Source organism: Heloderma suspectum, chromosome 1, assembly GCF_057233095.1.
Source record: "Heloderma suspectum isolate Gila_16-S chromosome 1, 16-S_ref, whole genome shotgun sequence".
NCBI classification, from domain to species: Eukaryota; Metazoa; Chordata; class Lepidosauria; order Squamata; family Helodermatidae; genus Heloderma; species Heloderma suspectum.
In genome coordinates, this window is record NC_139458.1 from 359,669,231 (window position 1) to 359,697,222 (window position 27,992).

General features: G+C 43.6%; 1 protein-coding gene across 2 annotated transcripts; it reads left to right on the forward strand.

Annotated features, from left to right (window-relative positions):
* Positions 1-130: 130 nt before the first annotated feature.
* Positions 131-27,992, forward strand: LOC146359742 (uncharacterized). Of its 2 annotated transcripts, XM_084828007.1 has the most exons (10): positions 131-422; positions 2,671-2,813; positions 3,605-3,867; positions 4,152-4,367; positions 10,678-10,887; positions 14,175-14,329; positions 21,863-22,025; positions 24,428-24,631; positions 24,899-25,101; positions 25,702-27,992. In XM_084828007.1, the coding sequence occupies exons 3-10, from the start codon at positions 3,621-3,623 to the stop codon at positions 27,397-27,399; spliced, it is 3,096 nt and encodes a 1,031-aa protein (XP_084684133.1). In that variant the 5' UTR covers positions 131-422; positions 2,671-2,813; positions 3,605-3,620; the 3' UTR covers positions 27,400-27,992. The 2 variants fall into 2 exon arrangements, with proteins under 2 accessions (XP_084684133.1, XP_084684134.1); XM_084828008.1 differs by lacking the exons at positions 131-422; positions 2,671-2,813 and having other exon boundaries at positions 3,591-3,867.

A 27,992-nucleotide genomic window follows, 5' to 3' on the forward strand; every position in this document is an offset into this window, starting at 1 on the left:
GTCACTTTCTGTCGGTGGCCGGGGCAGGGACGGAGGGAACTTTACAAAACACACCTCCAATGGCAGCCAAGGTAATGCTAGTCAAATTGCTCCCACCTCGGACCCGGCGCGCTCAACTAGGCGCAGGCGCAGGCGTGCGGCGGGCTCGACTCGGCGCCCCGCCGGCCCTCAGAGCTGCCGGCCGGCACTCAGCTTACACCGAGAACTCCCAGCCAAACCGGAAGCCAGGGCAGGCGCGCGACTTCACCCTTTTTCTATCTCTGTCCGCAAGCCGAAGACCAACCCCGCCCCTTCCACCGCTTTCGCCGGCGTTCCCACTGTCCCCGCCCCCGCCTTGGAATCGGGGCGTGGCGTAAACCCTACTAGTCTAGTAAACCCTAGGCGGGATTCTAACGGCGGCCTTCAGTGAAGGCGGGGAGAGGGTGGGTGCGTCATAAGCTGCCCTTCCCCTCCTATTTCAGAAGCGAGGCGTGGCCGTCTCTCCTGGTTAGCTCCCCTTCCAGCAACGGCTTTGGAAGAGGAAGGGGGGGGAGTGTAAATGGGGACCGGGGAGGCGGAGGGTTGGTGGCTTTGCAGGGCAGGGCCAGTGGTGCAGCTGGGGCTAGACCCGGGGGCCGAAGGCAAAGGCCCCGCAGCTCTGCTCCCCCTCCCCCCATGAGCGCCCAAAGAGAGGCAGGTGATGGGGGCAGCGGCGAACAGCTTAGCACTTTCCTGTAGTCAGGATGGTGCTCGGACTTCAGTGGGTTCAAAATGTGAAACTGCACACGCACAGAGGACATCTGTGGCTGTGGGTCTATTCTGCGGTTCAATCGGAACCAGCCAGAACGTTAAAGGAGCTATCCAAGGTGCTGAACCCAATCCCCAAAATAGATCCAGCACCTTGGGTAGCTCCTTTAGAGTTCTGGCTGGTTCTGACTGAAACCCAGAATGGATGCACAGCCCCACCGAAATCGGAGCCACCAGCCTCCACTGATGAATACAGAAGCAGCTGTGAAGAGAAAATTATAATGTTGTGCTTCACAACTGAAGTAACACACACGACTTACTAAAGGGTGCCCCATTGAATCCAGGCTCTCAAATTACTTAGCTGCATCGCTTGTGGAGGGGTGGGGGTGGGTAGGAGTTGACCCTGGTATTAGGATAGAAACTGGGAAAGCTTGGAAAGGAATGAAGGGAGTGGAAGAGCTGGAGACGAGGGGCTTCAGGGACTGTATTGGCGAGGTGAAACTGCAAAAGGTGATAGTGAAGGGTGAGGAGGACCAGTCATGACTTGGGAGGAGATAAAGAACACAGCAGGAAATGTTGAACATATGGCCGTTCTTATTAACTAGAAAAATGCTTGTCTTTATGAGGAATGATGGCATGTGTGAACGCAGGAGCTTGTCTGAATTCCTGGGGTGCAGTGCAGCTGTGCAGGTTCTGTGGACATATGGAACCCGTCTCTGGGATTCCAGCCAGAGAGGACTTGGCCAGCCAGGTTTTGCTCTCGCTGTCGCAGTGTCCCCAAGTGAGTGCTCTTCCCTCACAGAAATGAATGGCAACCGTTCACTTCTTGGGAGAAAGCACATTCTGCTGATTCCCTTCTCCTGCTTTAGCCCCAGTTCCCTACCCCACAGCAATCCAGAAAGCCCTCCCGCCTCCATCCTTTAAGGGCAGATTTGTGTGTGGGTGGGGTGGGGGTGGATATGGGTATAATGGAAGGTCCTGTGGAGAGGTGGGAGCCAGAAAGCAAAGTGGTGCAAGGAGAACTTCTCTAGATCCAATCCCAGAAACAGAATGTTAAGGATTGTAATGGGACTGCAAGTGTGGATGCAGTCATGCAGCCCGATTTTGCTCATATTTATTCAAATATCCACTATGCTTATTTCCAATTAAGAGTGCATAAAATTGCAGGCTCCGAAGCTGTGGTGTGGGCTGGTCCATGAAGTCACGAAGAGTCAGAAGCAACTGAACGAATAAACAACAAATCTCTCTCTGTCTCTGTCTCTCTCTCTCACACACACACACACACACTTCCATTTTTTCCTCTCTCATCCTCATTTCTCTCTCCCCACCTTTTCCTTTCTCTCTCTCTCTGGCACTATACTTTTGCCTCTCCCCATGCCAAGAACTCACTGCTGCATTGGACACCTCTGGGCCACAGCAGCCACAAGAACAGGAGAGAGACAGAAAGGCAGGCAGGAATGTGTGTAAGCTCAGAGGTCCAACCATGGATTGTGGTGGTTAGAGCATGGTCTGGTTGGGCCTCCAAGCTCACAAATGCGCCTGCCTGCCTGCCTGCTGGTCTCTTTCTTGGGTGGGGCTGGGGGAGGAAGTTTGCTGTAGTGGTGACAGCTGGTGCAGGAAGGAACAGGAGATGCTGAGGCGGTGGTGCTGGGGCCCACATAAAATAAGGCCAAGGGCTGCGTACAGCCTGCGTACAGTGGGTTGCCAACTTCTAAATAAATAAGCAACAAAATAGATTCTGAATTTGGTAAACAAAGTACATATACTGTATATATTGTAATGTATACATTCACCAAGAGCTTCAGCTAATGGGGAGATATAGAAATGTAGTAAGTATAAAAATCACTTGATGGGATTTCCTAGATTGTAAGAAAGTTATGAGATGTTTAAAAACTATAAATCCTATTTCCTGGATAATTTCTATATCATCTCTTACTCTTTTAGGTAAAAAGAAACAACTATTTAAGAAATATGAGGAAAGAAAAGGTGCTATGGAATGATCTTGTATTCTCTATATTTTCCCATTTTACACTATTGTTTGTATAATCAAAAGGTAAAGGATTTTTTCTTCAGGCAAGTTGTGTCAGGCAAGTGGCTTGATGTACTGACGCAATCTTTGTATTTAACAACTTGAGTGTGTCTGAACATCTGTTACATGTACAGATATGTTGATCCATAGGTTATTTTTTAAAAGAGTAGCTTGGGGGTGGGGGATTTGCTAAAGGATAGCGAAATAGCATAATTTTATTATTCACTGTCTTAGTAGGAAGAAGATTTATAGTTTTAGGTCCTTGCGATTTAGGTTTGAGCTAAATTAATAATTGTAGGTTGCAGTCCAATACACACTTACCTGGGAATAAGTCTGATTAAAGTCAGTGGGGCATATTTTAGAAGATTGTTAGATAGGAGTATAATGATTTGCAACCCAGTCCTATGCATACTTTCTTAGAAGCAAATCCCACTGAATTGCTCCCAGGTAAGAAAATATTATAACGATAGATTAGATGGAAGATAGAGAAGATGTAGCATGTACTCAAAGATGCCAATGAGTATGTGGGGGTTGGACTCGGTGGTCTTATAGGCCCCTTCCAACCCTGCTATTCTATGATTCTATGATATTTCTTTAATATTCCGCTAAAACACACACACCCAACAATAGAGTTATTTGCACATTCCCATTAAAGTAATTCTGCTGTTAGACTTTAGAGAATTGCCCATGGGATATGTTTTTTAGAACAATTCCTGCGTATATAATCAGTTCAGCTTTCCTTGCAGCATCATGATTTGTGCCTCAGTAATGAGGAACTCTTTAAGTTGTGGAACAGGCAAGCCAAGTCCCTTCCATTTAATAGACTCACAAAAATTCACTTTTTCACAGGTCTCAGTTCCCAGGCATGTGGTCATTAAATAAAATCCGTTCTGTGATGCTGTTGACTAAACGCAGATTGAGGAGAATTCGCACTTTGGATGAGATCAGGAAAGATGCTTCTTTTTTATATCCTCCTCCAGATGGGGGTTGGGGTTGGGTTGTGGTGCTGGCAGCAGCTGTCCATTCCTTGCTTGTCTCTGGCTTCCACAATGCTTTTGGTGTTTATATGCTGCCCCTCCTTGAGACATTTGAGTCAAGCAACTCACGGATAGGTAGGTCATCATCACATGTTAATTAGGATTGTATTAAGTATGGCTTTTATTGTATTAGTACTGAGGCTTTATAAAAAGTACAGGGAATTAATATTTTCCATTGCATCTTCTTGATGGTGTGTTTAAAAATAAATGAACAATTAGCTTGTATATATCAACAGTTGTCCATAGACCTTGGACATGAGAATAATTTATACTGCTGAAGCATACAGTAATTAACTTGATCATATATTATTATGTACATATTTTCCTGTGTTTAATTACAACCGTTTGCCTTTTTTTAGCCTGGATTGGATCTGTCAGCTATGCTTTCATTATGATTTTTGGTCCTATTTCCGGAAAACTTCTGGTGAAACATGGAGCCATAAAAGTGGCAATAATTGGAGCTCTAGTTGTCATGTTTGGTCTGGTGTGTTCATCCTATACCTATGATTTACGTGTACTATTTCTTACCCATGGAATCATAGTTGGTGTGGGATCAAGCCTGGCTAGCACACCAGGTAACACAATGTATTTTTTTTAAATCAGTTAATTAATTCAGTAACTTAAGTTAAAATAAAATTAGACAGTTACAGTTGCTCAGTACTCTGAAAAGTTCAGTATTTTGTTCTGTGCCAGCTAGTGAAGGAAAGAGTTGTGCCACAATGTAGGCAGCACATTTTTCATTAGAAAAATAAGATTGTTCTCTAACTGTAGTTTCTGGACCATCTTCAAGGGCAGCCTCACATAGAACGCATTGCAATAATCCAAATGGGATGTTACTAGAGCATAAATAACTGCGACTAGACTGTCTTTGTCTAGAAGAGACTGCAGTTAATAATGAGAGCCAGAATTGTTCTGGCCAGATAGTGGAAAAATCCAGTTACTCCTTCTGTACTTATTTTAAAGCTTTAGATATTGCATGTGTGGATAAATTGATGGACATGGTACATAGTTGGAATAATGGGTATGCACTGGATTCCCCCCCCCCCATGGCAATTTTTAATTATATTTTGAAAATATTATTTTGAGCTAGAAAGACTAGATGTTTTTGTATTGAATGATCTGGAAAATGAAAATATGGTATACTTTATGTATGTAATATTGGAAAATAAAAATAAATAACATTCTAGGATTCTTATCACCTTTCCAGTGGGTACCATTTTATTATCCTGAGGGTTTTTTAAAATTGTTCTTTTACTTAACACTAATATAGGTGTTTGTTTTTTGCTATATGGAGGGAGCAATCCTCTCTGGGTCGGTGGTTGCCTATCCAGTGCAGAGCGGGAGGAGTGGTGAGGAGCAGATCTCCTCCTCTCTCCCCCCGCCCGGCTTTTGCGGCTAGACTGCTGATTTCAGCTGTCTAGCTGTGGGACCTCGGAGCACGGGAAGCGGCAGCCAGACGACATGTAGGATGTGTTATACCGACATTTCCAACCGGCACGCCTCCAGGAATGCCCCATTTTTGCTGCTCCGTGCTCCTCTTCCAAGTTTGGGGTGTGGAACCATTCCGCGCTGCTTACGAGGCGGCGCAGGAGGGGGCGGAGGTTGGTTCTCAGGGAACCGACCTCAGAGTGTGGGCTCTGAGGTAGTTCCTGGAAATCGACCTATTCTATGGCCATCTAGCCGCTGGCTAGCAACCATAGGATTGTGCCCTAAAATAAATCAAAATAGTTGTACAATAGGACTTAAATGAAAGGGTGCTATAGCACTAATTCAGTAATTTTAACCACCGTTTTAGCAAAGTGTTTAGCTTTTATTCAGTTAAAGACTTCCAATCTAAAGCAGGTCTGATCTAAAAACACAGCCAGAACCCTTAAAAATAATAATTTAGAGATCATGGAAGAAATAAGCCTTAATAAATAAGCATAGCACAAATTAAAGAATTGGTTCAAACAGAGAGAGATATTTTTTAACAAAATGGCTGCTTGGGTGAATTGTATCTTCTCACCTCAGGAGGTTGTGTCACAGCCACTAGTGTGGACAGAAGAACATAACAGTATCTACACATCTAACAAGCATGCTATCCCTAATAGTGTGGAAAGGAAAATCAGTTGGAACTCCATTTCTAGTCTACAACAGAAGAGCAGTTATCAGATTGAAAGTTTTGCTTTGTATCAGTCACATAACTAGTGGGCTTTCAGCCAGTCCACAAACCTGTTAAGAAACTATACTCAGGAACGATCATTCTGACCCTAAACATGCTGGCTGAGATCCAAGCATCTTTCCATTCATACAGTGTGATTATCTGGACATTAACTTCTGACTGAAGCAGCTTGTACTGCACTGAAGGCTCTTCCAGGATTTCACGACTTTCTGGAGTGGTGTTTAAAAGGCCATGAGGTGCTTCCCTTACATACTGGCATGCCCAGCGAATCTCAGCATGACAGTCTTTGGATCCTGCCCATCACGTGGAAGCCAGTTCCAGTGATTTCAGTGGATCTTGCGTTCATTCAGTGTGCTGAGGATCAAAGTCTGGTCATAAACAGCCTCGGCATATAGATTTTAGTGCAGTGGGGCGTAAGAGTGAGTCTCGGACTCCCACAGTCTCCTTTACTACACATGGCGCCTTCCTTTTCAGCTGGGAGAAGTGCATGGAAATGCCTGTGCATGCAGGCTCTCCTTTCACGGGCCTCCTTCTTGTGTTAATGAAAACAGAGGTGATAAGGGGCATCTCTTCTTGTTGTTCAGTCGTTAAGTCATGTCCGACTCTTCGTGACCCCATGGACCATAGCACGCCAGGCCTTCCTGTCCTCCGCTCTCTCCCGGAGCGTGCTCAAGTTCATATTCATTGCATCGGTGATGCTATCTAGCCATCTCATCCTCTGCCGTCCCCTTCTCCTTTTGCCTTCAGTCTTTCCCAGCATCAGGGTCTTTTCCAGGGAGTTTTCTCTTCGCATTAGGTGGCCAAAATATTTGAGCTTCAGCTTCAGTATCTGTCCTTCCAATGAGCACTCAGGGTTGATTTCCTTTAGGATGGACTGATTTGACCTCCTTGCAGTCCAGGGGACTCATAAGAGTCTTCTCCAGCATCACAGTTCGAAAGCATCAATTCTTCGGCGCTCAGCCTTCCTCATAGTCCAGCTCTCACAGCCATACATTACTACTGGGAAAACCATAGCTTTGCTTAGACGGACCTTTGTCGGCAAGATGATGTCTCTGCTTCTTACTATGCTGTCTAGGTTTGCCATAGCTTTCCTCCCAATGAGCAAGCCTCTTTTAATTTCATGGCTACAGTCACCATCTGCGGTGATCTTGGAGCCCAAGAAAATAAAATCTGTCACAGCTTCCATTTCTTCCCCTTCTATATGCCAGGAAGTGATGGGGCCAGATGCCATGGTCTTAGTTTTTTTAATGTTGAGTTTCAAACCAGCTTTTGCACTCTCCTCTTTCACCCTCAACAAGAGGCTCTTTAGATCCTCTTCGCTTTCTGCCCTTAGGGTGGTATCGTCTGTGTATCTGAGGTTGTTGATAATTCTCCTGGCAATCTTAATTCCGACCTGTGATTCATCCAACCCAGCGTTTCTCATGATGTACTTTGCATATAAGTTAAATAAGCAAGGTGACAATATGCAGCCTTGTCTTGGTCCTTTCCCAATTTTGAACCAATCGGTTGTTCCATGTCTGGTTCTTACTGTTGCTTCTTGACCCTCGTACAGGTTTCTCAGGAGACAGGTAAGGTGGTCTGGTACTCCCATCACTTTAAGAATTTGCCAGAGTTTGTTGTGATCCACACAATCAAGGGCTTTACGTAGTCAATGAAGCAGAAATAGACGTTTTTCTGGAATTCTCTTGCTTTCTCCATGATCCTGCGAATGTTGGCCATTTCTAGTTCCTCTGCATCTTCGGAACCTAGCTTGTACTTCCAGTATTTCTCGGTTCACATACTGCTGAAGCCTAGCTTGTAGGATTTTGAGCATCACCTTGCTGGCATGTGAAATGAGTGCAATTGTATGGTAGTTTGAACAATCTTTGGCATTGCCCTTCTTTGGCATTGGAATATAAACTGACCTTTTCCAGTCTTGTGGCCACTGCTGAGTGTTCCAAATTTGTTGGCATATTGAGTGCAGCACTTTAACAGCATCATCTTTTAGGACTTTAAATAGCTCAGCTGGAATACTGTCACCTCTGCTAGCTTTGTTGTTAGTAATGCTTCCTAAGGCCCACTTGACTTCACTCTCGAGGATGTCCGGCTCAAGTTCAGTGACCGCACTATCATGGCTATCAGGGACATTCAGATCTTTCCTGTATAGTTCTTCTGTGTATTCTTTCCACCTCTTCTTAATCTCATCTACGTCTGTTAGGTCCCTGCCTTCTTTGTCCTTTATCATGCCCGTCTTTGCACAAAACATTCCCTTGAGATCTCCAATTTTCTTGAAAAGATCTCTAGTCTTTCCCATTCTATTGTTTTCCTTGATTTCTTTGCATTGTTCATTTAAGAAGGCCTTCTTGTCTCTCCTTGCTATTCTCTGGAACTCTGCATTCAGTTGGATATATCTTCCCCTTTCTCCCTTGCTTTTCGCTTCCTTCTTTCCTCAGCTACTTGTAAAGCCTCCTCAGACAGCCACTTGGCTTTCTTGCATTTCTTTTTCTTTGGGATGGATTGAGTTGCTGCCTCCTGAACAATGTTACGGACCTCCGTCCATAGTTCCTCAGGCACTCTGTCTATCAGGTCTAATCCCTGAAATCTATTCCTCACCTCCACTGTATATTCATAAGGGATATGATTTACGTCATACCTGAATGGTTTAGTAGTTTTCCCTATGTTCTTCAATTTAAGCCGAAATTTTGCAAGAAGCAGCTCATGATTTGAGGCACAGTCAGCCCCAGGTCATGTTTTACTGACTGTATAGAGCTTCTCCATCTTTGGCTGCAAAGTACATAATCAATTTGGTTTCGATATTGACCATCTGGTGATGTCCATGTGTAGAGTCGCCTCTTGTGCTGTTGGAAAAGAGTGTTTGCTATGATCAGCGTGTTCTCTTGGCAAAACTCGATTAGCCTTTGTCGTGCTTCATTTTGTACACCAAGGCCATGCTTGCCTGTTATCCCGGTGATTTCTTGACTTCCTACTTTAGCATTCCAATCCCCTATGATGAAAAGGACATCTTTTTTGGGTGTTAGTTTTAGAAGGTGTTGTGTAGGTCTTCATAGAACCAATCCACCTCAGCTTCTTCGGCCTCAGTGGTTGGGGCATAGACCTGAATTACTGTGATGTTGAATGGTTTGCCTTGGATTCGTACTGAAATCATTCTATCGTTTTTGAGATTGTACCCCACTACTGCTTTTCCCACCCTTTTGTTGACTTTGAGTGCTACTCCATTTCTTCTAAGGGATTCTTGCCCACAGTAGTAGATATAATGGTCACCTAAATTAAATTCGCCCATGCTTGTCCATTTTAGTTTGCTGATTCCCAAGATGTCGATGTTCAATCTTGCCATCTCATATTTGACTAGGGATGTACGAAAATCACTTACCTTTTGCGGATTATGCTGATGGTGGTGGGGGGAGCTCCGTCCCTCCCCCCGGAATCCTGGATGGGGGGGAGGCGCTCCGTTCCTCCCCCCCCAGAATCCTGGCCAGCCGGCTGTGCTCCGCAGGGATTCTGCGGAGCCGCCGGCCAGCTCCGCCAGCAGCCGGACATCCTGCCACTGGCTAGCAGGGATGCAAATGGCAGTGGCCGTAGCCACCGCCTTTTGCATCCCTGCAGTCAGCCGTGATAGGCTATGTAAATGTTTACGTAGCCTATCACGGCTGACTTAAAAAAACAACAAAAAAAAGTGCGTACGCAAATGGCAGTGGCCATGGCCGCCACCATTTGCGTTCCTTATTTTGGCATGTCTTTGTCTACGTCAAGATTTACATAGACTAAGACGGCGCTGGCATTCGGCCTCCCCGAGATCCGTGGCGGAATTCTCTGACATCCCTGTGTTTGACCACCTCCAGCTTACCTTGATTCATTGTTCTTACATTCCAGGTTCCTAAACAATATTGTTCTTTACAGCATCGGATTTTCTTTTCACCACCAGACACATCCACAGCTGAGTGTCCTTTCGGCTTTGGCCCAGCCACTTCACTCTTTCTGGCGCTACTTGGAAATACCCTCTGCTCTTCCCCAGTAGTATATTGGACACCTTCCGACCTGAGGGGCTCATCTTCCGGCGTCATCTCTTTTAGCCTTGTGATATGTTCCATGGGGTTTTCTTGGCAAGAATACTGGAGTGGGTTGCCATTTCCTTCTCCGGTGGACCACATTTTGTCAGAACTCTCTAGGTTTTGTCTGAACCTATCTGTCTTGGGTGGCCCTGCACAGCATAGCTTATGGCTTCACTGAGTTACGCAAGCCCATTCGCCACAACAAGGCAGTGATCCATGAAGGGGAAGGGGCGTTTCTACACCAGCCTAAAATCCTGCATTTAAAACAGAGCTTCTTACTTCTGTTTTAAATGCAGGATCACAACTGACTCCCTTTACATGCGCTTCCTTCCCCTGTCCCCTTCCCCCCTCCTTCTCCCCATATCTGAGTCTTCCATTATCTTTCACTGATCTCACTCCTCTTCTTGCCGCTTTTCCTCTTTTCACGGAGGGAACTCAAGTGGAACACAGTGGGGTAATTTGATAGCTCAGTATCTGCCATCTATTTAAAAATGGAACAAAGGGCATTTAGAACAGGAGATGCCCTGGAGGTTCATGGTGTCATGTAAAGAGCCCACAAACCTCTGTGCAATCTCAATCACAGGATAAAAGCTCCGTGTGAAGAAAGCCATGAAGTTACTGGGCTTGATTTATTCTAAAATGAAAGAAATTTTAATTATTCTCTGTTCTTTGTAGGCCTGATAATGGTAAGCCTTTACTTTACTAAAAAGCGCTCATTTGCAACTGGGATTGTGATGGCTGGAGGGGCTGCAGGAACTTTTGTACAGAATAAGCTTCATCATTACTTAATTCAAACGCTTGGTTGGAGAGTCAGTCTACGTGTCTATAGTGGAATTCTAACAATATGTATTGTTGCTGGATTTGCGTACAAGCCTCTTCAAAAACGTATGTACCTGCTTTTGGCCTTTTTCATTATATTTCTTCTTGCCTATTATATTCCTTTTGCGGATATATTCTTCTTCTCAATAGGGCAACCAGATGGCTCCTGTTCCTTTAAGTCAGGGGTGCAAAAGTGCAGCCTGGGGGCTGCATGTAGCCCACCAAGCAATTTCTGACAGTCCACCAGATCCCCCTACATTTGCCACGGTGGCGGCATTGCCTATCCCTTGCTTATCTCCAGTCTTAGATGAGAGATCAGGGATAAGCAGAAATTGTGTTGGGGGCACTGGGGCAGCAAGGACGCTCCATCCTGAAGGAGGGCTAGATGTGTCTTCCCACCCAAGTGTGTGTGCATGCTCACAAGTGCGCACATGCGGCCCCTGGATTCCCCCCTCTGCCCTACCTCCAGCAAAAACAGATTTGGCCCTTGGGGCCAAAAAGGTTGTGCCTGCTACTTTAAGTAGAAGAGGGAATTTTGGCAACTGTAGTTTATAATTGAAGAGTAAGAAAAGCTGAAGTTGCTGAAATGGTTTCTTGCACATTGCTATTAAAGATATCCTCCCTTGTATCTGATCATCCCACTTTGCTAATGGCTGTTGAAGGCCCCATTCTCATTTTCATGTTAATAATGTGCAAGTAACATTGACCCAGAATCATTAGTAAGATGCACAAGCAACTAAGGGTGGAAATAAGTATTTACTTGTGAAAGTCTTTGACTTTCAAAAGACAATGTCCCTCACCAAAGACTCCTGAGCAAACTTAGCAGTTATGGGTTAATGGAAGCTAAGTAGGGTTAGCCCTGGTTAGTACTTGGATGGGATTCCGCCTGGGAATCAGGCTTCCTGCAATGAGCAGGGGGTTGGACTCGATGGTCTTGTAGGCCCCTTCCAACCCTATGATTCTATGAGATCTATGAGAAGTCCTCTTATGGATTGGTAACTGGTTAAAGAACAGAAAGCAGGAATAAATGGTAAATTCTCCCAAAGGAGGGATGTAAATAGTGGGGCCCCACAGAGATCTGTATTAGGACCAGTGCTTTTTAAAATATTCACGAAAGATCTGGAATTATGGGTGAGCGATGGGGTAGCCAAGTTTGCTGCCAATGCTGAATTGTTTAGTGTCGTTAAAACAAAAAGGGAAAGTGAAGACTAGAGCTCCAAAAGGATTTCTTCAAACTGGGGGAATAGGCATTAAAACGTCAAATATGATTCAGTATAAAGTGATACATATTGGAGCAACAAATCCTAACTTTGCAAATGCACTGACAGGGTCTGAAGTGGCAAGGACTGACCAAGAAAGGGAATTCGGTATTGTGGTGGACAGCTTAATGAACAGGGCTGGCACAAGCACTCCCCCTGTTGTCCTCCACACCCCACCTGCCCGTCACTACTGCCTGCCTCTGCTTCAGTGCCTCACTGTGATGGGTCCTTCCTCTGGAGGCGATCTCCAGGGCCACCTCACTCAGAATCCCTTGCTCTGAGAAAGAACCACTCAGAATGAGGCATTCCCAGACAGCCCTCTGTCCTGATACCTCGCTTTAAGGAGTCCTCAGAGAGTGGGCGGCACTCGGGAGAGCTGTGCTGGCTGCTCTCTGGCTGGAGCATTTGCCACAGGAGGAGAGAAGGCAGTGTGGCTCTCCAGAGCACCAGGTGGTCCTTGACCTTGGCTTGAGGACCCCTCAGGGTGAGACGCTGGCCTGCCACTCCAGTGATTTGTGCCACCTGCTCCCTTGCTGCAGTATTTGCTGCAGCGGGAGGGAGGTTGGCATGGCTCCCCAGCATGGCTGTCTGCCCTATGTATCAATCTGAGAGTGAGGGGCATGTGCGATCTACCTTCTGGATCCACTGCCTGAGGTGGGGAATTCACCCTGTTGCTGAAAACATTGACCCAGGATGTGGCTGCTGCAAAAAAAGGCAAATTCCATTTTGGAGATCATTAGGAAAGGAATTGAAAATAAAAATGGCAGAATAATGCCTATATACAAATTTATGGTGCAACTGCACTTGGAATACTCTGTACAGTTCTGGTCACCACACCTCAAAAAGGATATTGTAGAGCTGGAAAATGGCAGAAAAGGGCAACCCAAATGATCAAGGGGCAGGAGCAACTCCTCCGTGTAGAAAGGTTACAATGTTTGGGGTCTTTTAGCTTAGGAAAAAGGCAAGTAAGGGGGGACATGATAAATGTGTACACATGTGTGTTGTGGGTAGGGAGAAGTTTTTCTTCCTCTCCCATAATACTAGGACCCAGGGTCATCCAATGAAGCTGAATGGTGGGAGATTCAGGGCAGAGAGAAGTAAGCACTTCACACAGTTCATAGTTGAACTATGGAATTCACCATGGAGTGCTGGATTAGACAAGCCCTTGGTCTGATCCCGCACAGCTCTTCTTAAGTTCTTACAAAGAACACAGCGTTGCTGCTGAAAAGGATGGCCACATGTCAAGTTATCCCCCACCCCAGTTCAACATCCCCCATATCCTGAAGATATGACAATGTGTGTTTCCCTTCAAATAGCAGCCAATCATGTGGAATAGGGGAGGGAGTGCACATCATAATGGATTCAGGCCGTGGGGTAAGTTGAACTAAATATTACAGAGTTGTCTGGGGAAGGGGACTTGAAATGCTCTGTCATAGCCACAGGCTTCAGGAGAAAGTTGCTGGCATGATTGGGCCCCCTGGATCTTGCAGTGGCTGGAACCAGGTGACCAAAACATGTCACTTTTGTTGACCCCTTCATTCTCCTTCCTAGCTTCCCAGACCTCCACATAGTTGACATGCTCTGGTACAGGCTTTTGGCAACCCTTGGTCTTCCAGTGCCACCTCTCTCCATGAACTGTTCTGGTGTGTGAACTTGTGCCTAGGAATGTATCTGAGCAATGTGGCCCCTGCACTTAAGGATAGAGCATTCCTAGTGTTTGCTCCTGGGTACACAACGTCCTTATTGGAACAAGGCATCAAGTGTGTAGCGCCTACACATAACAGAGTGGGATTGCCCCTGCCACAAACGCATCTGTCTTGCCTCAGGGACCTTCATGCATTCATGTGTTGGAAAAGAGATTTGCATATGTCCTGTGTGTGAAGGATCAGTCTTTGCAATCACCAGTCACCCACCCCAAACTTTGGGCTAATCATCACTCAGGGTGCACTTTAGCACATTTCTACACTTGGAGCTGACTAGGGTACAAAATACCTCTTATCATGTTTATTGCTTTTTGATAGTGGGACTTTATTCATAGTAGCCATGGCATTTATAGAAGCAATAATTATTTTGTTTTAACTTTATATTTTAAAGATAGAGCTCATCCAAGTGTAGTTGAAAAGTTTAAAACATCCCCACTAAGAGGTTTTATTGTTGATTTAAGTTTGTGGAAGGATCGTATCTTCGAGGTCTGGGTCTGTTCTCTTGGATTAGCGAAATTTGGATTCTTCATACCGTTTGTGCATATGGTAAGAATTTGTTTATACATTTTGATTATCTGTGATATCTTAGATAGGCTTCATCGCCCCTCCCAGTTCCAGTATTTTATGTATGTACTTTCTAAAAGCTGTACATTTATTTCTAAGGGCATCTCTACACCAGCCTAAAATCCTGCATTTAAAATGGGGCTTTCTGCTTCTGTTTTAAATGCAGGATCATGACGACTCCCTTTTTCACGTGCTTCCTTTCCCCCCACCCCTTTGCCCCTCCTCCCTGTATCTGAGTCCTCCATTATCTTCCATTGATCTCGCTCCTCTTCTTGCTGCTTTTCCTCTTTTCACGGAGGGAACTCAAGCGGAACACAACGAGGTAATTTGATAGCTCATCTGCGATCTAATTAAAACAGAACAAAGGGTATTTAGTGCAGGAGACACCCTGGAGTGACACAGGGCTCCTTCACATGGGGCTTTTATCCTGCTATGGATATTGCTTACTCACATAAGTTTTCAGGTCCTGTACACAACGCAGCCCTCCTCCAGGGAACCTCCCCCTGTTTGTGAGCTCTATTGCATTATTTTCCATGATGACAAAAGTCTGGCATTTTCCCTCCTCCCACCATTGAGTCAATATAAATGAGGGTATACTGTTTAAAGTCACTTTTATTGCAACTAAAACAACAGCACCACCTAGTGTCTTTGTAATGAAACACATAGAAGTTTAGTTTTTTTAGGGTGCAATCCTATGTAGATAGGTGGCCGCCTCTGAATTCGAAGACGACTGTCTATCCAATGCAGGGCAGGAGAAGCACAGAGGGGATTGTTCCCTCCACGCTTCTCCTGCCCTGCATTTGTGGCTAGACAGCCGATTTCGGCTGTCTAGCTGTGGGAAGGTGGAATGTGGGAGGAGGCTGCCAGACAACATGTAGGATGTGTTTTACCAGCATTTCTGCCTTCCCCACTCCAGAATGCCCCGTTCTGGCCGCTCCGCGCTCCTCTTGCGAGCGTGGAGCACGGGGCAGCGCAGAAGTGGGGGAAGGTCGGTTCTCTGGGAACCGACCTCAGAGTGCGGGTTCCCAGGTCGGTTCCCAGAAAACCAGATATCCTGTAGCTGTCTAGTCGCTGACTAGCAGCCATAGGATTGCTCCCTCCAAAGGCCATGTGGAGAAGACCTGATCTAATCCCACAAAGATTCTGGAAGCAGAAGCCCCAGTAAATTGCTGGATTTTTAGCCTTGTGTGATAAAGCCCAGGGTGACATGTAAAGAGCCCACAAACTTCCATGAAGGAGCAATCTCAATTGCAGGGTAAAAGCTCCGTGTGAAGAAAGCCTAAATGTATGCTGATGACACCCAGTTATATCGCTTTTCCTCTTATCCCAGTGAGGTCTCTGAGCAGGTGTCTGGAGGCAGTGATGTATGAGGACAATTTGAAGCTCATTTTGTATAAAACGTGGTTGTTGATGGTGGGCAACCAACTCCAGGAGGAGTTAGGCTTGCAGCTTGGGAGTGCTTCTCAACCCGGCTTTGCTTCTGGATGGACAGGTGGTGGCTGTGGCCAGAAACACCTTTTTTCAGACTACACTTGGTGCGCCAGCTACACCTCTTGTCTGGAGAACAAGGATCTGGCCACCAGGATATATGCTGTGGTAACTTCAAGACTCCTGTAATGCCATGTGGGCTGCCTTTGAAGTGTGCTTGGAAACTCCAATGGGCCCAAAATGTGGTGGCTCTTAACAGGCAAGAGCAGCAAAGAGTATTTCACACCTGTTTTTAGTTATGTGCATTGGTTATCAGTTTGCTTCTGGACCCAGTTTGAAGTGATAGTTTTATATTTGCCACTATAAGATAACTTGGTAGTGCCAAGTTATCAACGGGGCACCTCCTCCCACTTCTTTCCCCATGTGTTCTAATGTCATCTGAAAAGGGTCTGCTTAGTGTTCCTACACTCACAATATACAGGTAAAGGGTCTGCTTAGTGTTCCTACACTCACAATATACAGGAATCTCAGGCCTTCTTTGTGGTGGCACTCTTATTTTAGGAATTCCTTTCCCAGAGAGCTGTGCTTGGCTCTCTTGTGAGCTTCTGGAGGCTGGAGGCAAGTTAAAGCCTTCCTGCACTGGAAGGCTTTTGGACTGTTGGGTTAGCTAGATTGTTTCTTTACTTATGTCCCGCCTTCCCAAGCAAACAAACAAAACGATCAAGGCAGCTTTTGAATAGGTAACAATAAAACAACAGTAAAGCAACCCCTAAATCTAAAATAAAAATTACTAAAATATATAGCAATATATTAAATATTTTGAAATGTTTAAATAACACAAAACAAATACAAATGTGTTGTGGGAGGGGGGTTCTTTTTCAGCTGGATAGTGTGATATCTTTTTTCTGTTTTACTTTCATCTGATTTCTCTAAATGTGTAGGTAGATCCAGTTTGTTTTATTTCTGGATAACGTTTTTATGAAAACAGTAGTGCATGCAAGTTTGGTTAGGCCGTAGTCATCCCAGTGCTTAATTTTCAATTCAGCTTGAGGCCTTGGATGATAGCCTGTCTCCCACTCCCAGCACAGAGATCAGTGTTGCTTTTCACCCATCAGAGTTGAAAAATGTTAACCTGTTCTAATTTTTGTAGGGATGGTGTGGGAGCCTGATTCAGTCTGGGAATCCAGCAGATCTGCTCCTGCCTGCACCCCCGAGCCTTGCCCCTGCTCGCCCCTGCCCCTGCTCGCCCCTGCCCCTGCTCGCCCCTGCCCCTGCTCGCCCCTTGCCCGTGCTCGCCCCTTGCCCGTGCTCGCCCCTGCCCCTGCTCGCCCCTGCCCCTGCTCGCCCCTGCCCCTGCTCGCCCCTTGCCCCTGCTCACCCCTGCCCCTGCTCGCCCCTGCCCCTGCTCGCCCCTGCCCCTGCTCGCCCCTTGCCCGTGCTCGGCAAATGGCCTGCACTCACCCCGGTGGCCTCGTCAAGCTTCACCGTCGCCATTTTTTGAGAAATCAAATGGCAATCACAAAAATGCACATATTTGCAGACATGTGAAAATGAGCATTTTTGCGAATGCGCATATTCACATATGCGAAAATGCAGTTTTTTGTGACTGCGCATATTTGCGTATGCGTGAAAATGCTCATTTCCCCCCAAATGCACATTTTAGCACACACGCTAATGTGTGCCTTTGCCAAAATGTGCATTTTGCACATGAGAATATGCGCATTCACAAAAATGCAGTTCATGCATATAAAAACATGTGCATTTTTGCTATCACCTTAAAAAAAAAATTGGCAATCATGGAGCTTGATGAGGCCACTGGGGTGAGTGCAGGCTACTTGCTGAGCATGGGAGGGGCTCAAGCGTGGTCCAGGGACCGGCAAGCAGGGGCAGAGGCTGGGCGCACATCCGGAGAACCCGGGTGGGGGTGGGTTCGCACATCCCTAAATTTTTGTTTCATATGTTGGTTTCATTGTTTTGATTTAATATCATCTGTAAGCTGCCCTGGGAGTAGAAATTCTAAAAGGAGGAATATAAATAACATTAACATAAATTAAAAATAAATAAACATCTCGGCAGAAATAGGACAGTACAAATGTTGATTTTTACTAAGAAAATTGAAACAATAAAATAACTTTATTTTATTTATTAAATAAATAATATTTATTTATTCAACATAAATAATGTTCATATGTTCAACATAGTTGAAAATGATCAAAACTGAGATATAAGATACTCAGTTTAGATATATTATATAAAACATAATATTCTAAATAAATATCTTAGTTGAAAAAAGAGTAAAGTCAAAGTGTTTGTACACTTTTAAAAGTTAAATAATGAGTTACTTATTACTGTAACACTTGCCATTTGTAGTCCAAATGGTATGTATTTTCTACTCTTTATTGTGAATACTGAGATCTTTATGAAAAAAAGCATATCTTACATGGGGATCTGATTCAAATACTCCTTAGATCATGGGTGGACCCTCAGCCTAATTTCAAAATCCCTCTCCAAGTTATTAGTTCATACCTCTGGTGAGAGCAAAGACCCTTCCACAATAGCCTTCTGGTGGGGAGGAAAAGGAGGAGAGGGAGGGAGCATGAAAAATAGGTAGCAGAAAAAGAGAGAATAGGGGTGGCTCTACCTATGGCTGCCTTTTGCCCCACCCATCACTGGCATCCACCCCCTGGCAGATTTCCCTAGGAGAATTTGATTGGTTTGTTTGTTTATTTAAAACATTTATAATTTCTGGACTATGTCCATTCAAGACTGCTCACAGCAATATAACAGTAACATGCAATGTAATATGACATTATTAATAAAACGTTAAAATGAAATAAAACCATACAAAAATACAGTACATTAAAATATAAACCAGTATTAAACCATCTCCAAGCCACAGAAAAAAGCACTTTAACATCAGAATATCCAGCAAACACATCAATGAAAAGCAGTTTTTAACAGGTGGCTTTTAAAGTATTTTTGAATAGTGCAGCTGGAGGAGCCAATTATACACCACTTGGGAGGGAGTGACGTACAGTAGGAGCCACTACTGTGAAGGCCCAGTCCCTCGTGCCTGCCTGTCTAAGAGAAGGTGGGCCAACAAGCAGGGCCTCCAATGCTGATCTTAAAGGATGGGGAGGCTCATATGGGTTTATGCAGTCCTTCAAATAACCTGACCCCAAACCATTCAGGGTTTTTATAAGCCAGAGCCAGCACTTTGAACTGAGTCTGGAAATGTATCAGTAACCAGTGCAACTGGTACAGAATTGGTATAATATATTCTGACCATCTGGCCCGAATGAACACATGAGCAGCTGCATTTTGCACCAGGTGAAGTTTCCAGGTTATCTTCAAAGGCAGCCCCACAGAAAGTATGTTACAGTAGTCTAGTCTGGATGTATCTAGTGAATGCATGACTGTGGCTAGGTCCTCTTTCTCTGTGTAGGGTCATGGGTGTTGTAGCCATCCGGGTTCAGTAAACCTCCTGATCTCTTCTAAGGACTCTCCCCAATCTGGCAAGTACTGTTGGGCTTCCATCAAAAGCCTGGTTTGAAATAAACCGTCTCTCCTTTCATCTGCAGTTCTCTGGGGTAGAAAGGAAAGGTGCTCTCTCTTATGTAAGCTGAGCTTTTCCAAAAACACCAGCACTGCCTCAATGCCGCTTCTTGGAAAAAAATAAATGATAGGTAGGGAGAGAAACTGCACCTCCTTTCTTCTCTGTGGAGGAAAGAAAGGGTAGTCTCTTTCTCTTCCATTTGTTTTTTTTTTTTTTCCTTTTTAGGAAGCAGCAGCAAGGTGCTAGAAGTGCTTTCTTCAAAAACTCTTTTTTCAAAAAAAAAAAAGGGGGGGGGAAACACCTCTTCTACCTCAGATAATCAGGAGGAAAAGAAGCTGGACTGCTGAAGAAAGTGCCAGGGGTGCCTTGCTAGGACTGCTTACTAGCAGTTTTTGCCAGAAGTGGTAGCGAGGGCTAGCGCTTTCTTCAAAAGCGAATGAGGAAGAAAGAGGTGGCTTTTGTTCTGTAACTTGGGCTTAAGCACCTTTTGGCATGGATGGTCTGTCATTTAGGGCAGAAACCTGTGTTCCTACCAACTGGGACAGACCCTGTCCCACTCCCTAATGTCACCCGCCACCACCACCACCACCACCAAGAGAACCATTCTAGGGCTATCAAGACTGTTTCCATCCCCAAACCAGGCCTGAAACTAGACTGGAATGGATCCAGAGCTTCTCTACACCAGCCTAAAATCCTGCATTTAAAATGGGGCTTTCTGCTTCCATTTTAAATGCAGGATCACAGCGACTCCCTTTTTCATGTGCTTCCTTTTCCCCCTCCCCTTTCCCCCTCCTCCTCTCCTGTATCTGAGTCTTCCATTATCTTTAATTGATCTCGCTCCTCTTCTTGCCGCTTTTCCTCTTTTCACGGAGGAAACTCAAGCGGAACACAACAGGGTAATTCGATAGCTCATTATCTGCGATCTATTTAAAAACAAAACAAAGGGCATTTAGTGCAGGAAACGCCCTGGAGATTAACAGCTTCATGTAAAGAGCCCGCAAACTTCTGTGAAGGAGCAATCTCAATTGCAGGATAAAAGCTCTGTGTGAAGAAAGCTCCAGATAATCAGTTTCCTTCAAGACTACCTGGATTTGAGAGGTCACCACATGCTCCAACACCTTGCTAAAAAAAATGGAAGGCTGGACACTGAGCGGTAATTGTTTTTGATGATAGGATTATGACTTGGTTTTTTTTTTCAAACGGGGTCTCACTGCTACTTCTTTTAAGAGAGCAGGAATTACATCCTCTCTCAGAGAAGCCTTGACTGTCTCTGAGATCAATAATTCCAGCCTAGCTCTGACAGATTCCACAGCCAGCATTGGCAAAGGTCTAGAAGAGCACGTATGGTGGGCTTCAGTCCTCCCACTAGTTTGTCCACATCTTCAGACTGCATGGGATGAAAAAAAAAATCCATAACAGATAGAACTGGATGGTGTCCTAGCTGCATCCATCTCTGATTAAGTTAAAGCTATGGTGTCCAAGTTGGCATGGATACAAGTGACTTTATCTGCAAAATGTAGTACAAATTAGTCACGGCAACCCTTCAAGGGCTCTATCACCTGCCCGTAGCTGAAGGAAGTTTCCCTACTCCTGATATAAATTTGTACAGCAGGGGAACCATTTTTCCATGACTTCATCCCACGGTAGTAGTGCTGTTACATTTAAAGGCCTTTCGCCACAAGGATGACGTCAAGTACTGTAGACAGATCTTTCCCACACAGTTCTTGTCTGGCTGAGACTGTGGGTGATGATCAGATGGGAAGGACCCACACAATGGGCCATACCCATGTAACGCTGGACCTTTAAATGTTACAGCAGCACACAGAAAAGCAGCCCCCTACCACTGCTGTAATATCTAAAGGGAGCCTTTCTTGCAGGTGTAACAATAATCTACTGTAATGTCCAAGGATCTTTATCGGTAAACTGATAAAGTTTACTGGTCACAGGTTTTGTTGTCCCCCTGCCCCCCATGCTTTTGTTGTCTTGTAAACTGCCTTGGGAACACTGCAATGTTGAACATGTGTAATATAAATGTAGCAATTAAATGCAAGCTCACCTAACAGGAGTAAAAGTATGAGAAAACTACTGCAGTTCTTTTAGAGGCTATTTATGCTTTAATTAGTTGTTGAATTAGTCAATAGAAGGTTAAAGATAATCAATGAACAGTTTTACAATGAACATCTAGTCAAATGTGATAATTATTACATCTTTTTCTTATGAAAATGGTGCCATTGCCTCAGTTCTGTACATTTCAGTTGTTAAATAAATCTGGTGGAAACTGATAGGGCAAGTAGACAACAAAGGCAGAGGAAAGGGGAAGAAGGACATTTGAGTCGACATTCAGAGTTCTGGCAGGTTCTCAGTTAATTGTATAAATTTATGTTTTGCTGGTTCTTGGTAGTGTGCATTAAAACCCTATGTCACTCACAAGGAACTGTTGATGTACTTAACGACCTTGTTAGCATAGTTGCAGACTGATGTGTCGGAAACAGCAATGTGTGAAAATAAAATTAGTGACCTCTGTCTTGCAGTTTAAACTTGCAGGTGACTTGGGTATTTCATTGGATGATGCATCCTACATTATGGTAGGAATTGGAGTAAGCAGCATGGTTAGTTGTCTTCTATTTGGAAAAATATGTGATATTGAAAGAATTGACCGACTTTATCTGAACCAGGCATCCATATTGTCTGTTGGTAAGTGTTCAACATAAGCTTCTGTGTTGCTGGCAACAATTGTTTCTTTGTTTGAATAACAGAAACCCCTTAATATAAAATTAAGATGCTAGTCAATGCTACAAAAATACCTCTTGCAGATATCAGCGCAATTAAACCGCTTAAACATATTGTATAGGAGACAGATGTTAGAGTGATTTTCTGTAATTTGTACTTGGATGAGTTGCTTAGACAAAATGGTGGCATGAATCGCATTGTTACTCCAATTTTATATAATTGTGTTGCCAACAGAGATGACACCTGCGCCTTCTCTTGTTGTCAACAGTGGCAAGCTCTACCAGTTCTGAGGCTGCCTCTCTCAATGTCCCAAGCAAGCTGGCTATGTCCCTAGAATCAACCTAGGGCATGATCAACTCTATACCCAGGGCTACTAGGAAGAGACATGTTTCGGGATGTTCACACTGCCATGGATTGTTCAATTTCCAAACAATATAGACATTTAGAAAGTGATCCTATGGTCTCTGGGCGAGCATCCTGAGGACCATCGGATAGCTTGGATTCCCCCCACCAAAACTGGAAATCCACCCCCACCCCCTTGCAGCCAGCGCAGAGAGAACCACACCCATTGCCTCTCTCAGGTGGGAAAATCAACCTCAGAGAGGGAGGGAAAGGGGCATTCTGCTGGCTGGTGAGGGGAAGATACTGGAGATGCCAGGGTACAATTTATCCTTAGCCTCCTCCAGCTGCCTTCTCTTCTCCTCTGTGCCCTCACTAGACAAGCTGAAAAGCCCATCTAGCGAAAAAAGCAAAGATCTCTTCCTGCCCTGCTGGCATTAGCCCAGCAGGGCATAGGAGTCTCAGGAGCCTCCAAATTTGGAGGCTTCTGAGCAGCGAGCTGCCAGGAAGCAAGCTTCCAAGCAGCAAGCTTCCAGGCAGCGAGCTTCCAGGCAGCAAGCAGTGAGCTTCCAAGCACTGAGCCTCCAAGCAACTGTTAAACAGTTAATGTCCACTATATTTGGGGGTGGGGATCACAATTGGCCACCATCTGTGTATATATTTATTATAAACCTCTCAGAGAACTTTCTGTTACGAGGTAGCATACAAATGTTGTTAAGAATTGCTTTGGTACATAATTAACATAATTGTCAAACTTCTTTGAAAACCCCAAATGCTGATGTTCATATGTCTGGATCTGTAGGCAAGAAACAGTGGGGGATTTCTGTTTTGTTTTTTCTTTTCCGTTTTGCAAACCTGAGTCCCTGGCTAATGGCACACCAGTGAAAAAGGTATCAATCATTACAGTTCATTTGGAACCCTGCAAAGGTGCTAGTTTATCAACTCCGGCCTATATTTCGAGCTGTTATGTCACCCTTATGTCTTATGATGTCAGCATCTTAAACATATGTTGTTTGGAATCACAACACAAGCAGAATTTTATGCCACACTTTGCAGATTTAGACAGCATATGCTGCCTTCCCCTGAATGGCACTAATCGTTCATTAGTTGTAACATTCTTATATAGTACCAAAGCGTTACAGGAGAGTCTCACAGTGGGGTCAAAATGACTTCTAAAGCCAAATTAGTAAGTTTTACTTAACATGATCTCTATGATGAAAAAAAACCCAGTTTTGTTGGGTCACAAGGAAGATTCTATTTAAAACTTTTATAATTAAGCTTTATAAAGGGGTTTGTAAACCTTTGGATCCCTAATACCATTTGTAGTGATATTAAGAAAAGTGAGTAATTTGTCTATTAAGATAAAGCGTTTTTTTCACCCTTTGCTCTTTTCTCATAGGAAACGCAAAGAACAGGTTCTCATCTAAGCACCTATTGTCTTAATGAGTAATGGATATGTTTCAATAGCATTATGCGGAGTCCCTTTGATCCCTACCACCTTATGTTCATGGTTTTTCAGTTTTGTTAGTCGTTACAGTAGGGATAGAATTGACATCCCCCCACGCCCCCGCACTGAATTAAAATATCAGTTTTTCACTGGAATTATGAGGGGAGCCCCCGAATAGCTATTCACAGCTCATCATGGTTGAGGAATACCTGAAGAAGATTAGTACACATTTTTAAACTCCCCCCACCCCCATACTGTTGGGGTACATTTGACCACACCTGTCAATGGAGTGTTAAGCCCAGTGGAATTTTGTTATTTCTCCCCTTTGAATAGCAAATGCCTGTGCCATATAACAAACACCTTAGGAAACTCCTGAGTTTAAAGAACAGTTTGATCTGTGGCATTGAGGGAGGAGTGCTGCTGTTTGAGAAACAGAAATTTGTTGTGTGAGCAGAATTAAGTTCTTGTAATAACTGGCTAGGTGAGCTGTCCTATGTTTTAATGAGTCAGTAAATGTGTTTTGTTCATATAAAATAAGCATGTATCTTGCAATCTATGTTTGTTTTGCTTTGTTTTCCAGGTGTGGTGTACTTTATTATTCCTCACTGTACAACCTTTGCCTCTCTAGTAGCAATTTGCTCTCTTTTAGGATTTTTTGATGCAGGAAACTATGTTCTCTTACCTGTCCTTACTTTTGATTTGATGGGGGCAGAGAAAATGCCTGTTGCATGGGGATTTATGATGGCTGTCAATGCAATTAGTTGTTTCGGTCCACCCTTTGCAGGTAAACCAACCAAAGTGAATGTGTTATTTTTTAAATGCAATTATAACTTAGCATTGTTAGCACATACAAAATAACCTGTTGCTGACCACCCTTTCATTGCTTAGCAAATCTCTTTCCTGTGTTACATGTGTCCTATTATTTTTTAAAATCTCTTTAAAAATAGGAATGTACTGTTTTTAAATCTCTTAAATCTGTAAGGTATAGGAACATACAAGATAAATTATTCTTTGAGAAAATGTACAAAGTAAATAATTTTGTTTGTTTCAGGTGCAATGTATGACATATATGGCAGTTACACCATTGGCTTTGTAGTAACAGGGGTCTGCAATATTGCCGCAGCCAATATACTTGCTTTTATTCCATGGCTGAAAAGAGAAGCAGTACAATCGAAGAAAAACTATCTTAATGCTTCTGTATGCGAAATAACAAACACCATAGTTCCTTGGCAATCGCCAACTCCTTCGTTAGGGGTAAATACCATTATTTTATACTTTGTTTTACATTAATAGGCTCTGGCTGTGCCATAGAATTTTGTATTGTGTGAGATTATCTGTGTGGGCCTGATGTGTAGATGATCTTGGTTATGGGATTAATTCAGTTTGGTTGTTTTCTACCACTAATTAAATGTACTACAGAAATCAATATGAGTTAGATCAGCCTCCCCCAACCTGGTGCCCTCCAGATGAATGGGACAATAACAACAATCATCCCCATCTGGGGTTGATGGGAATTGTAGTCCAATGCATCTGGAGGGCACCAGGTTGGGGAAGGGTGATTTAGAATATTCTTTGAAATTGTTTCAGTTATTGACTGCTTGTGGTGCAATGCAGCCTGCAAGGTTTTGCAACCTGCTCATTGATAAAGACCTGTGGATTTTGTTACTTAAGGGAGAAAAATGTTTAGTTTTTAATTTCAGTTTAGTGTGGCTTTCTTCATTTCTGAGAACTGTAATGATGTATGTGGTGAGAGAGAGAGAGAATTTTCAAAATCAGACATATATGGATTTAATTATGTTTGCCTCAGATTCTTAATATTATCCTGCCCCTATAATAATTTCATTTCTCTTACAGAGTCTGAGTTCCTCATACACAAAATCTATGATCTCTCGTGAAGAGAGTGCATCAGAATATTCAAAAAGATTTAGTATGAAATCCTTTAAAAGCATATTGAAGTCAGATGCAACATCTTTTAAAAGTGCAGCTTCAGATCGTGGGACTTGGACTCCCCAGAGAAAAGCTGAGTTAATGGCTTCCTTAGCTGCTGAAGCATCTGACAGTGATTCACATGAGCAAGGTGAGAGTGTAATCGATTTGAGGCCAATACAAGAGATAGCGGTATCAAAGACAGCATCCTTTCAAAGTGAAACAGGATCTGTAAACCAGGCAGAACGCCTTCCCCATAGAAAAGAGGACGGAGTGGCTTTCTTAGAAGATTATGATGGTGGTGAAGACGAACAAATTGACAGTACAACTGCACTGAGGTCAGTGCAAGAGCTAAACATATCAGATGAAACATTCCTTAAAAATGAAACTTCAGAACCTATAAAACAGGCAGAACACTTCCCCCATAGAAAAGAAGATGGAGTGGCTTTCTTAGATGACTATGATGGTGGTGAAGAAGAACAAATTGACAGTACAACTGCATTGAAGTCAATGCAAGAACTAAACATATCAGACGAAACATTCCATAAAAATGAATCTATAAAACAGGGAGAACACTTTCCCCATAGAAAAGAAGACGGAGTGGCTTTCGCAGAGGACTATGATAGTGATGAAGAAGAACAAATTGACAGTACAACCGCATTGAAGTCAGTGCAAGAACTAAACATATCAGATGAAGGTTTCCTTAAAAATAAATCTATAAAACAGGCAGAACACTTTCCCCACAGAAAAGAAGATGGAGTGGCTTTTGCGGATGACTACGATAGTGTTGAAGAAGAACAAATTGACAGTACAACCGCATTGAAGTCAGTGCAAGAACTAAACATATCAGATGAAGGTTTCCTTAAAAATAAATCTATAAAACAGGCAGAACACTTTCCCCACAGAAAAGAAGACGGAGTGGCTTTTGCGGATGACTACGATAGTGTTGAAGAAGAACAAATTGACAGTACAACCGCATTGAAGTCAGTGCAAGAACTAAACATATCAGATGAAGGATTCCTTAAAAATATATCTATAAAACAGGCAGAACACTTTCCCCACAGAAAAGAAGACGGAGTGGCTTTCGCGGATGACTATGATAGTGTTGAAGAAGAACAAATTGACAGTACAACCGCATTGAAGTCAGTGCAAGAACTAAACATATCAGATGAAGGATTCCTTAAAAATATATCTGTAAAACAGGCAGAACACTTTCCCCACAGAAAAGAAGACGGAGTGGCTTTCGCGGATGACTATGATAGTGTTGAAGAAGAACAAATTGACAGTACAACCGCATTGAAGTCAGTGCAAGAACTAAACATATCAGATGAAGGATTCCTTAAAAATATATCTGTAAAACAGGCAGAACACTTTCCCCACAGAAAAGAAAATGGTGTGGCTTTCTTAGAGGACATTGGAGACTTTGGCAGTTGTCAACAAGAGCCACTTGAGAGTACAACTGCATTGAGGTCAACAGAAGATGTAGCCAAATCAGGAACAGCAACAATAGAAAGTGAAACTTCAGCCTCTGTAAAAGAGGCAGGGCGCATTTCCCACGGAAAAGAAGATAGTGCGGCATTTGCTGCTGATGCAGCTGACAATGAACAATTGCAACAGCAGAAATGATCAGAGTTCATCAACAATGTTAATGAAACTTGATCAGTTATACATCTGTATGCCTTGCTAGTAAGCACCTTATTCTGTTACACTGTACACTTGTTTAATGGCTGAGTGAGTAGTACTCGCAAATAATTCTTTCTTAAAAGCACTTATTTTAGTTTTACATTACTTTCATAACTCAGATGTACAAACAATTTGGAGATTAAAACTTTCTGACAGATTTTTTTTTTTTAAAATAAAGGAGCCTCTAGGTTCTTTATCATTTCGTAGCTGGATTGGCTTGAGATGAACAACCTGTGCTGGAACATTTTATATTTGTTTGTCTTGAGATTTTCTGCAGCTGCAAGAGTGAAGATACACATGCATGCACACACATTCACACAAATTAAGAGAATATTTAGAAATTCATCATATTGCCGGCAGATCCAATTGTTTTTTTCTGTGCTGGGGATTTTTTTTTAGGTGGTATAGTATTTCACTGGTTTTATCATCAGCATAGTGACAGAACATTGTGAAGAGATGCATAAAAATTATTGTCCAGGATTTTAAACATGTGTTGAACAAAAACACTGTGCAGTCTACTAATAAACACAGCATTG

Bases quoted from the DNA above. Each gene is read 5' to 3' on its own strand.
- LOC146359742 (XM_084828007.1), top strand. From the start codon at position 3,621: ATGTGGTCATTAAATAAAATCCGTTCTGTGATGCTGTTGACTAAACGC. The intron at 3,868-4,151 runs GTAGGTCATCAT...GCCTTTTTTTAG, and splicing joins GTCAAGCAACTCACGGATAG to CCTGGATTGGATCTGTCAGC. The intron at 10,888-14,174 runs GTATGTACCTGC...TATATTTTAAAG, and splicing joins GTACAAGCCTCTTCAAAAAC to ATAGAGCTCATCCAAGTGTA.